This window comes from Pelobates fuscus, chromosome 11, assembly GCF_036172605.1.
Source record: "Pelobates fuscus isolate aPelFus1 chromosome 11, aPelFus1.pri, whole genome shotgun sequence".
Classification (NCBI taxonomy): Eukaryota; Metazoa; Chordata; class Amphibia; order Anura; family Pelobatidae; genus Pelobates; species Pelobates fuscus.
In genome coordinates this window covers 122,707,219-122,719,224 of record NC_086327.1, presented here as the reverse complement: position 1 = coordinate 122,719,224, position 12,006 = coordinate 122,707,219, and the positions used below count along the sequence as shown (strand labels likewise).

The window sequence follows — 12,006 nt, the reverse complement described above, 5'->3', positions numbered from 1 at the left end:
GATAATACTCACTAGCTTATTTACTAAAGTAAGAATTGTCAGGAATACAACGTGAATTTTACATTTAAGGATAAACTTGGAAACTTGGAAACAAATCTTCAATTCAACTATGCTTCCCGTTCAGCTTTTTTAGTCTAAAATTTTAAATTCACTTTGAATTCCCTACATTTCTCTCCTTCGTAAATAACCCTAGAAGTGTTGTTCAGGTCCTTAGGATGGCAAGGAATAAATCTCTGCCCAAATAGTCACAATCCTATCAGGATGGACAAATCTTTAAAGCCAGGCTGAGTTTTCGAGGATTTTGTTTTCCTGTGTCAACAGCAAAGCCACCCGAGACCACGATTCTAAACTGCAAAGAGGCACAACTTTTCTGTGGCTGTGCATATTTGTATGTCCCCTGTCATTCTGCTTCCTCCCAGGTGCTCTGTTATTGTTTGTGTTTACTTTTTATCTCTCTATTAGACACTTCCTTTATGTACATGATTGCTGGACTCTGTATGCTGAAGTTGTATCAGAAAAGACACCCAGATATTAACGCCAGTGCGTACAGTGCCTACGCGTGCCTCGCTATTGTCATATTCTTCTCCGTCCTCGGCGTGGTGAGTCATAGCTCCCGTTAGTTGTGATTACCATCATTTTTTATTTCCATTCACTTCAGTCTGGGTACACATACTACGTCACCGGAGAGGGTTATAAAGAGAATTGATGGGCAGGGAAGGAGAATTACAATATTATTATTTTTTTTTTTTTCAATTCTTTATTTTACTTATGCATAGAGTAACAGATTTTTGAAGCGCCACAACAGCGGGTACAATAACAATATGGCAGTAGCAATTTACAACATGGCAGATAAGACAGCACATTTTATATTTAGTGAAGGTAGTGGTCCAGAAGTTTGTAGGTGAATTACAGTTTTACAAAGTTTCGTCTGTGTGTTGTAGATGTAAGCATGTAGGGTACATGAGGTGTAGTGCTCAATATGTTTATAAACCAGCCCTTATAGGATGAGCTATCCCGTCGTAAGGTAAATGTGTTATTCACTGATTGACACAGGTAGCTAAATGTAATGGGAATAGAGGATCGGGCTAGAGGATGTTAGTGTGGAACCTTAGTCGCATTTCTTCTGGGGTTGTGATGGTCTGTTTGCTAGTCTAGCTTGTGGGGTTCCGGCCCAGGTGTGTTGTGTGGGCCTTAGTTCCCCCCATTCGCGTGGTGGTATATGGGGGAGGATAAGCAGGTGTCGGGATCAGACGGTCTCGTAGGAGTGAGTGTGTGTAGTGGCTGAACAAGTGGTTGGGCCTCTGAGGTCGTTGGTATAGTAGCGTCAGGAGCATGTGTACATAGCAATGTGGAAGCGGTCAGCGTGTGTTACACGAAAACATTAAACAAGATTGCCTTTGGGGGTAATTCCAAATGCGTTAATATATGTAATGGAATATGGTGGAAAATTTTTGAACTGTTGTGGTATCATTAAACTAGAAACCTTATACAGTCCAGGTCATATTCAAGTGACAGTGTCCCGTTCCCCTCCGGGAATGAAAGGAGGTATGTTGTCCACGTCCCATACTCTTTGGGGTAGAGTCGCCGGGTCGGGTACAGGCAGGCCTAGGGCTTGTAAGAATTGTGGGCCCTCGGAAGGGTTGGTAGCTTTGAAGGTTTTTCCCTCTTTGGTGCACAGCAGTGCTCTGGAGTTAGTCCATCTATAAGGGAGGCCAGCGGTTTGCAGGGGCTGCGTGATAGGGCGCATTGTTTTCCGCCACAGGAGTGTGTGGCTTTACTTAGATCTTGATAAAATGTGAGTGAGTCTCGAACTGGAATGGGGTTTTCCCCCGTAGTGCCTGCAGTAATCGTTGTTTATCCGCAAAGGATCGACAGCAGAGTATAACATCCCTAGGCTGGGAGTTTGGCGTTTGCAAGGGTGTTGCGATGCGGTATAGTCCGTCATAGGCGAACTGTTTAGAGTGCTTGATTGGGAGGATGGCTGCGGTGAGTCGCCTGATGAGGTGAGGTATCTTATCTTGATGTTGTTTTGTCTGCTTTTATCTTCCAATGCATCCATTCTGGCTGCTATTTTGGAGTGGGAGGTTTGTAGCTGCTTTATAGATTCCCCTTGGGTGGCCATGTGTTGCTTTATGTCCGCAGAGTCCTCCTCATATACTTGGAGGCGTTCCGTTATAGCTTGCATCTCTGCTTTAACCAGGTTGAGTTCTGCAAAGAACATGTCCTGGAAGTGTGCCAAGAGATCATGGATGTCCTGTTTTGTCACAGGTGGTTCCGTTTCAGGCATAGCCTGTGCACCAGTCCCAGGTACCTTATCCACCACTGGGTCAGTTGTAGTTTCCCGCCGGGGGGGTGAAGGCTCCCGCGTGCGGGGCGTCGAGGCCAGCATCTGGCTGATATCGTGGTTTGAGGCAGCCGTGGCCGGAGCCGGTTTTTGTGATTTGTGGCCCATCGAGGGTTCGGGTATGCCCCAAGGTATGTCTGCTGCTTGTGGGTCTGTGTCCCAGGAGGTAATTCGTGGCTGCCGCGGGAATCCCGCTCGGTAGGCCCGAGGCACTTTGCACCGGATTTTTATGCCCGACGGGCTTAAAAAAGGCATCCACAGGTCCGGTATGCTGACCCCAATGCAAGGATCGCTATTCCGGCTCTGGATTTATGGCGTGACGCAGAGTATTGGCGATTTCTTGGGCGATGATCGAGGAGCTGGGTGAAATGGCGTCTGCTCCTGAACGCCGTTAGCTCCGCCCACCATTACAATATTTTAATTGGCTTGTTTTGTAAAATATATACATTTTTAAAGTGGTTCTTCCAGCTCGGTGGTGAGGATGATCTTTTAGGCTCTTGAAAATGACACTAAAAGATGTTAGACATAACACGTGTGCTATATATCGTCACTTTACGCACCACAAGCTCTGCTCATGGCGGTCTGTTCGCAGCTGATTTTTTCATGGGAATGGTTCAGCGGCTTTGGATACTTCAGTGTTTTATGGTCATGAAGCAAGGAAGAATAATAAGTGAGGTATTCACATATAGTACTTTGAAAATAAATAAAATTATGGTTTATTGGTTAACATAGTTTGCATGACATTTTATTTTTTTATATAATTTAAATAAAAGTAGTAAAGAACAATATAACATAAAATCAAAACAAACCAACTGTACATGCTCTCTTTTGGTAATTGTGTAAATCACCGCCATATAATATATTAGATGTACTATCGAAGGTGGGTGGGATATATCTGTATGTCCGGTATGAAAAGGATTGCCTTATATTACTATGGGGGGTTGGCCCACTAGAAGTATAAATACCAATCTGTGAACTCAAAATTGGGTTTAATTTCGGACTTGGTGGAACTGTCTGGTGAGTTGATATAAGGTTGCAAGTTGATAAAGAATTTTTTCGTTAAAGTGCTTTTATTGAGCAAGGCCTCCATCGAGTCCATATGGAATAGGAAGGATTTTTTTTTTGATTTTTTTTTTAGAAAATCTACTTGTTTGGGGGATTGGCTAATCCTGTGATGTAATATGCTTATCGTTGCCTCGGGCAAGATCATATGGGCTAATTTAGAAACTTTGCTCCATTCCTCCATCATTCCTCCCAATATTACTGATGGTGGAGAGATGTGAAAAGATAGCTTTGGAAACTTTAAAAGTAAGATATTCCCATTTTTGGCCTATTTTTTTTTTATGTATTTTTCAAATACTGCAATAAAAAAGAAGGCTACTTCTAGCTGTTGAGTATCCCTTTTTTTAAAATACAAAACCCAATAGAGGCATTGGTGTTAAACACAGAAATCTTGGGTCCTCTAGGAGAAAAAACTGCTAACTGTCTTTACTGTGATTCCTTTCTTAGGTGTTTGGGAAAGGAAATATGGTGTTTTGGATCATATTTTCAGTGATTCACATCTTGTTCACTATGCTCCTGAGTACTCAGCTCTACTACATGGGTCGCTGGAGACTAGGTGAGTGTATCCATCAATATGTAGCATGGATCATAGAGACTAGGTGAGTGTATCCATCAATATGTAGCATGTACCATAGAGACTAGGTGATTGTATCTCTCGATGGGTAGCATGTATCATAGAGACTAGGTGATTGTATCCCTCAATGGGTACCATAGAGATTAGGTGAGTGTATCCATCAATATGTAGAATGGATCATAGAGACTAGGTGAGTGTATCCCTCGATGGGTTGCATGTACCATAGAGACTAGGTGAGTGTTTCCATCGATGGGTAGCACGTACCATAGTGATTCACATGCGTTCCCTGACAGAATCTCTCCTTCATTCCTAGATTCTGGAATCTTCCGACGCATCCTACAGGTTTTGTACACCGACTGTGTGAGGCAGTGCAGCCCCCCTATGTATGTGGTAAGTAATGACAATCTTTTTTTTTTTTTTTTTTTTTCTAGGGAAAGGGGTGTTAGGGTATCAGATTGGGTGAATCGGGAGCTGTGTACGCATGTAATGCACATACACAGACATGACACCGTATTTTACGTAATATACACACATGCGCATACCTCTCTTTATTCGTGCTGTTTCTTTCTGGTTTTCTCATACTTCCTCTCATCTTCTTGTCCTTTTCCAGGATCGCATGGTACTTCTTGTGATGGGAAACATTGTGAACTGGTCCTTGTAAGTACCCCATTCTCTCCCTGGCTTTGTAACAATGTATCCCTCTAACTGTGAGTAAAGATTGTATTGAGGATATACTGGACCATGTCTGGTGCAAATCATTGAATGCTGAGATCAGAAACTTTCCCTCGGGGAATTACCGTTTATACTTACAACCCGCTTTCTCCTCGCCGTGTTCTGTAACTGTGCCAGTATTGGCGGATTAATTCATTCTGTGTATTTGCAGGGCGGCTTACGGGCTCATATTCCGACCCAATGACTTTGCTTCCTATCTCCTCGCCATTGGGATCTGCAACTTGCTTCTGTATTTTGCCTTCTACATCATAATGAAGGTGAGTTTTACCGGGGGACTTACAGTGTGGATCAGACCTGGTAGTTACAAAATGATAAATACTAGTTCTGTGTAGAAGGTGACCATATCAAATTGATCATATCTGTTGCCTCAGCTCTTTTTTCCCTATGTCTAACATTTTTGTCTCTCTGTTAATTTTCGATCCTTCTCATTTATAGCTGCGCAGTGGAGAACGATTACTACCGGTCCCTCTCCTTTGCATCGCCTGCACGTCTGTGGTTTGGGGATTTGCCTTGTACTTCTTCTTCCAAGGACTGAGCACCTGGCAGGTAAGGCAGAAATGGCATGCACTGGGTGATGGCTCTTACATGCACAATAAGGGGTATTGCACTGCTGTGCCTTGTGGATACACTTGTCATGTTCTGCGTTTCCTAATAACCTATTTCATTTATAGAAAACTCCAGCTGAATCACGAGAGCACAACAGGGACTGCATCTTGCTTGGATTCTTCGATGATCATGATATCTGGCATTTCCTATCTTCCATTGCAATGTTCGGGTCCTTCCTAGTGAGTTTCATTCAATTCCTACTGGGCAACCAGCTTGTATTCAGAGTCCTTTGTACTCTAAATGGGATCAGAAAGAAGATAGACTGTATTGGTGTCACGAGTAGAAAGTAATCCTTTAAAACAGAAACCCTAGAGGGAAACCAAATCTTTCAAACGTGAACAGTGAGGAAGGAACCTTGGGGGCACATTGCTTGTCTGTCTCTGTCTGTCTGTCTCACTGTCTGTCTCTCTCTGTCTTACTGTCTGTCTCTCTCTCTCTGTCTGTGTATGTCTGTGTCTGTCTGTCTCTCTGTCTGTATGTCTGTGTCTCTGTCTGTCTGTCGGCCCTGCTTTTATGCACTTTAGTTTAACAGATGAAGATGTTAAATGCATGTCCATCCTTTACGGACAGCATTCTTGGATTCAAGGATTGTATAGGACCAGGTATTTGCAATTTACATTAAGATAGCTGGTAGTGGTGTTATTCTATAACCTCCCCAAATAACCTGTCTTTTCATGGTTCCCTGATTGCTGTTTAATAAATAAACCCCTGTAATGTTACGCTAGATCCTGGCGGATCATATTGCTCCATTTGTAATCTGTTTTCTCTATTTCCAGGTTTTGTTGTGTCTCGATGACGATTTGGACTGTGTACAGAGAGACAAGATTTATGTGTTTTGAGCTCTGCTCGAATGGATCAGCACTAATCATACACAGTGGAACACACTGGAACAGTCGCCAAATCCACTGCTTTTCGTGTATCTGCGAGGCTTGAAACTTGCTGGCAGTGCTCTGGATTATACAGAACCAGAGACCCGAATGCAAACATCTGCAGCTAGACAAGCTGACCGGCAGAAGAACCACTGAACTATCCGTCCTGGTGGCCTCATTCAAAGTCGGCCTTTGTCGTTTAAACTGTCTTTAAATTTATTTAAATAGTTTTTGTTTGTTTTTACTTTTTATTGCTACACAGAAGGAGATCAGTTGCACTGAGTTTGGTGTGCGCTATGTGCATATAAATGACCTGCTGAGATACCATCTTTGAATGTACTAACTGCCACCTCGTTGGCCAGGAGGTGTCGCTATTGCCCTTGTTGCCAGTTGTCTCCAATCCTGGGTCAGAAGGACCTCCAGTCATATATAAGGATGTTTGTTACACGTGTTCGTTTCCTGGAGGAGGTAGTTCTGGTTTCAGAAGGTAATTAGCCATTTACCAATAGTCCTCGTGAGCTTAATATAACATGAACTTCTAGTTTGAGTAAAAAGGTAACATTGCAAAAGTTCCATGTCGCCAGTAGGACACATTAAGATACAAGTTAAAGAGTTTACACCAGATGAAGTTCATGAGTTAAGTTTCCCATTAAATGTGATCGGAATAGGTTGGTGACGGAAGGAACGGCTGCACAGCCTCAATGTCTGTAAATTGCCACATTGTATTTGTTGCCAATTGACCCTTTGATGTCCATTGCCAAGGTAATGCCCCTTTGGGTACAGGGTGTGTACACTTTCCCTCTTCTATTACCTGTGCCATCCTTCCCATCCGTAGCATCGCTGCGTGTTTTACATTTGATTTCAGTGTATTCTGATCAGTTTGTTTTATGTTTGAGACAATAAAGTCTTTTGATTTTTCAGTCTGCTGTCGTGTTAAGATTGATTGTGGAATGTATCTTTAGAGTAATCTTATCTGATATACATTTCATTGCATGTGAGACTGTATTTGATTTAAAGTTAACCAGGTCATTTTAAGGGTTAATGGTTCCGGTTGTGCTGGGGGTTTGTTTGTCGGTTTTATTTTTTGTTGTTTTTTTTTTTTTTCTCTATTTAATTTATTTTTAAATGTGTTCTTTAAAAAGCCCTGTTTTACCACTCACACCGCCAGTCAACCTGCAGTATTTTTTTTTTTATTGAAGAAGAAGAAGTGAAAATGCTCTGTACACTATGTAATTGCTCCGGTTTATGTGAGTTTTCGTTCAGCTTTATAAATAGAAATCTGACTTTTGAACTACAACACCTTCCCTCGCCTATAAAATGCTGCCTCAGGTAAGATCATTAGTGCTATAGAAAGTTCAGTGAACAGAATGATTGGCTAAATCACTGAAGACTCTGACAAACCTTGTGATATCCAGCAAATGCTGCAACTGTGAGTGCATTTTTACTTATTTAGAACTCTTTTTGGGTTTATTTAATGCCTATTCTGTAAAATCTGTTGTGATCTCTCGGTGGATAGTTTTCCCGCTGCACTATCTCAGTGACCGGTTTGCACGGTACCGGTCGTGTCAGGTACAACTCGTGATCATTTTAAAAAGCATGACATTCTAGCTCTGCGTTGTGCTAGCAAAAGAATAGGTTGGGAGAAGAAAAAAAAAAACAATTTAAAGAAAAGTCTTTCTCCCACCTGTCAATCAATGAACTGTTTGAAGTTGTGCATGCGCTGTGGTTGCTATGGTAACTCCCTAAGCATCGCAGGTGATGCTGGCTATGGGAGTACACGTAAGCTTATTAATGTTAACAACACATTACAATTATTTTCAAATAAAAAGGGGGGCGGGGGCGGTATTTCCTTCCACTAATTCATTGGCCGGTGATCAAATGTTACATTATTAATCACGTCATCAGGTCTACTTTATTTTCTTGTTATTAAACTTTAACCCGATTATGTATAGAGGCTGCCATTTTGAATGTTACATAAATGATCCTTTTAATGGATGGAGTACTCATCTTTACGCACATATGTAATTTTTAGAATTAATAATGCAATGTTAACACAAAATGTCATTTAAACAGAAGTCAAAAAGATTCAAAATAAATATCTATATACACTGCTAGATTATCATGGACAAATTACTTTTTCTTATGCGTTTTCAAAATATCATTCATGTGTTCATTACATGTTTTCCCCTGTTCATTTTCTGTCTGTCTTTTATTTTTTTAGACCATGTGCCCTGTAATATTAACGTACACTCCATGTCATCTTAATCTATTAAGCAATAAGTGAGGTCTTTCTTCTATATTAGCAGGGCTGCCGATGTGGAGACTTTCTCTGCTGGCATATATTAACGTATCATACTTTCTTCTGTTCCATCTTATATGTATATTGAAACATTTATTTGTTAAGGATGTGATAACGTGTTCTATTTTCCTTTTATTCTGCCCCTACATCCCCCGTTTCTTCCTTCGGGATTCGTCGTGATGGAACTCGGTCCTGTATTTGTTACTAGTATTTAGATATTTTAAACCTCTCTACAGAACCATTTTTGTTGCTTCTAGTGAGCCTCTTTTTGGGAAAAGGATCCACCCAGCGTTCCCCAGCCCAAAAATGATTCAGGTAATTTCTCAATGACCGTGTGAACAACACTCTATAAGCATGAATTTTGAAGGACAAACCATATTCCCCCAAGTTCATCCCCCCCCCCCCCTCTTCCTCATCCCATGTTCCCTTATCTATCTTCCTTCTGATTTGTTAATTGTTGCTCTCATTGGTAGGTACTGGAGATGTCATCAGGTGTCCATATACCTAGAATATTCTAGGCCAGTAACATGGGGGAGAGGGGACGGGTCATCCCAGTTGGCAGAAGGGGGCACAAACACCCCAATTTAACCAGAGCTGACACCTGCCTACTGGCAACAGAGCTGTGTTGCAAGTGTCTCTTCTGCCAATTTAAGCTCAGCAGACCTCGGCAACGGGGGTGCTGCTGGGATCAGTTTGCCCTGTACTAATACCAGGAGATAACACCACCCCAGCCACAGTTAAGAGCTGCAGATAGCTGTTCAATCAATGCACAGAGTGATCCCAGCTGCAAACCTCTAGACAACAGGCTTTGAAACCCATTCCTGGTAGTCAAAAATCTTGTATTAAAATAAAACGTCTCAATAAGACCACCGATGCTCCATAAACGGGACCGTCTATACTACCACACGGTCCTTACAGGTCAGATTGAGATGGCAGAGGGATTTATAGGCTGTGGTCACAATCTAGTCCCTGTATACCCTATGTCAAAATGGAATTATCCATCTATTTAGCTTCAGCTGCTGTGTACAACCCATTGTCACTGACAGGGCCATACCATTCTGGAAGAGGATCCTTAAAGGGACACTATAGTCACCTAAACAACTTTAACTTAATTAAGCAGTTTTAGTGTATAGATCATGCTTCTCTGGTTTCACTGCTCAATTCACTGCCATTAACCCCTTAAGGACCAAACTTCTGTAATAAAAGGGAATCATGACATGTCACACATGTCATGTGTCCATAAGGGGTTAAAGGACCACTATAGGCACCCAGACCACTTCAGCTTAATGAAGTGGTCTGGGTGCCAGGTCCAGCTAGGTTTAACCCTTTTTGCAGTAAACATAGCAGTTTCACAGTGAGAAGACGCCAGCGTCCATAGGAAAGCATTGATAATGCTTTCCTATGAGACTGTCTGAATGCGCGCGGTTCTTGCCACGCATGCGCATTCAGCCGATAACGGAAGAAGAGGGAGGAGAGTCCCAGCACCGAGGGAACCCGGCGCTGGAAAAAAGGTAAGGGATTAACCCCTTCCTCCCACTTCAGCGCCACGGGAGTGGGACTCTGAGGGTGGGGGCACCCTCAGGGCACTATAGTGCCAGGAAAATTAGTGTTTTCCTGGCACTATAGTGGTCCTTTAAGGAGTTAAATCACCTTGCTTCTGTTTATGCAGCCCTTGTCACACCTCCCCGGACTTTAATTGAAACAGCTTGCATGAAAAGAAAACTGGTTTCACTTTCAATAAGATGTAATTTACCTTAAACAATTGTACCTCTTTCTCTGTAAATTGAACTTTAATCACATACAGGAGGCTCTTGCAAGCTTTTAACACAGCAGGGGATAACAAAATCTAAATTAAACAGAACTTGCAAAAAGGAAGGATGAACTGTAGATGACTCTTTACAGGAAGTGTTTATGGAAGGCTGTGCAAGTCACATGCAGGGAGGTGAGACTAGGGTTCATTAAAAAAGGGATTTAACTTCTAAATGGCAGAGAATTGAGCAGTGAGGCTGCAGGGGCATGTTCTACACACCAAAACTGCTTCATTAAGCTAAAGTTGTTTTGGTGAATATAGTGTGCCTTTAAAGAACAGATCATTAGTGGGTCTATTTTAGGTTAACATGGCAAAGCTGGAATAATAAAAAAAAAAAAGTTATTACTCGCCCTATTTAGTCCTGAAATATTCCAGTCCTTCGTCTGTTTCTTCTCATTTCTCTGTTTAGTGAATAAACCCCAACACATTTGTTTCAGTTGCAATGAACGGGTTAATGGTTAACGCAACTATTTAAATAAAATTTCGTTTGCTGTAAATCATAGCAGAAACATGAAATAGGATTTCTGTCGGAAAACCTTTTAGTTTTGGAATGAATACTTCACCCTTTTTATTCCAGGTGAATAATCCATGCTGATATCATTAGACTGTTACTAGGAATCATATGCTGCTGTCCATGCTCCTAGTAATCTCTCGCATGGATTATTGTAACTCTCTCCTAATAGGTCTTCTTACAAGTCGTAATGCCCTGCTACAGTCTGTAATGGATGCTGCAGCCAGACTGATTTTCCTCTCCTGTCGCTCCTCTCACACCTCTCCCCTCTGTCAGTCCTTACATTGGCTTCCTGTATCCTATAGGACGCAATTAAAGGTACTAACCCACACCTATAAAGTACTGACCAATTCTAGCCCCTCCTATATTTCTTCACAGACCCATAGGTATGCCCCTTCTCGGTCTTTCCGCCCTGCCTGTGACCTTCTCCTGTCCGCTACTCACACCCACACGGCCAACTCACGCTTGCAGGTCTTCTTGCGGGCGGCTCCTTTCCTTTGGAATAGCCTGCCTACGACCATCAAGCTCTCCCCTAGTCTTCAATCCGTTAAAAAGCCCCTCAAAACCCACCTCTTTAGGAAAGCCTATGGCCTCCCGGAGTAACCTCTAACTCACATACCTGTCCCTTGCTCTCTCCTAAAGGGCAGCACTCTATTCTCTCCTCCAGCTCTGCCTCACTCCCACCTTGTCTGCGTCACTCCCACCTCCTGTCCTGTTGCGTTTTACACCCTACCTCCTATAGTCTGTAAGCTCATTTAAGCAGGGCCCTCTTCAACCTATTGTTCCTGTAAGTTTTTGTAATTGTCTCATTTATAGTTAAATCTTCCCCTCTGATAATATTGTAAAGCGCTACGGAATATGCTGGTGCTATATAAATACCAGTAATAATAAATAATAATTCTCAGTGGGATCATAGCATCCATACAGCTATAATAATGCAATATTAAGCAGTTATTTCTTAACATATCCTGCAAACTCTTGCTGCCTTTCTATGTTGTCTCTTTCTAAATAGGTGACGGATCTCCTCTCAGATGGTCTTGGGAAAGGTTTTTGTGGGGTTCAAGGAGTTAATCAGGGAGATACCCCTAAGTTGAGTCTATAAAAGGATTTGCTGCAGGGTGCATCCCTCCTTTTCTCTGAGTCATTCCCAGTCTGCCCCCTTGCCTGCATACTTTAGCTAGCCAGAGAATGCATTCAGA

The 12,006-nt window shown here is 42.2% G+C and overlaps 1 protein-coding gene across 6 annotated transcripts in view; it reads left to right on the top strand.

Moving 5' to 3' along the window:
• The window catches only part of SIDT2 (SID1 transmembrane family member 2), a 40,614-nt gene extending 33,507 nt beyond the window's left edge, over positions 1-7,107 (top strand). For all 6 annotated transcript variants that reach the window (XM_063436073.1, XM_063436072.1, XM_063436075.1 and 3 more), the window contains 8 exons: positions 463-599; positions 3,854-3,962; positions 4,294-4,370; positions 4,591-4,637; positions 4,864-4,969; positions 5,148-5,258; positions 5,384-5,497; positions 6,095-7,107. In XM_063436073.1, the coding sequence (XP_063292143.1) occupies positions 463-599; positions 3,854-3,962; positions 4,294-4,370; positions 4,591-4,637; positions 4,864-4,969; positions 5,148-5,258; positions 5,384-5,497; positions 6,095-6,157 (764 nt within the window). In that variant the 3' untranslated portion in view covers positions 6,158-7,107. The remainder of the gene's footprint in view (positions 1-462; positions 600-3,853; positions 3,963-4,293; positions 4,371-4,590; positions 4,638-4,863; positions 4,970-5,147; positions 5,259-5,383; positions 5,498-6,094) is intronic.
• Positions 7,108-12,006: the final 4,899 nt, after the last annotated feature.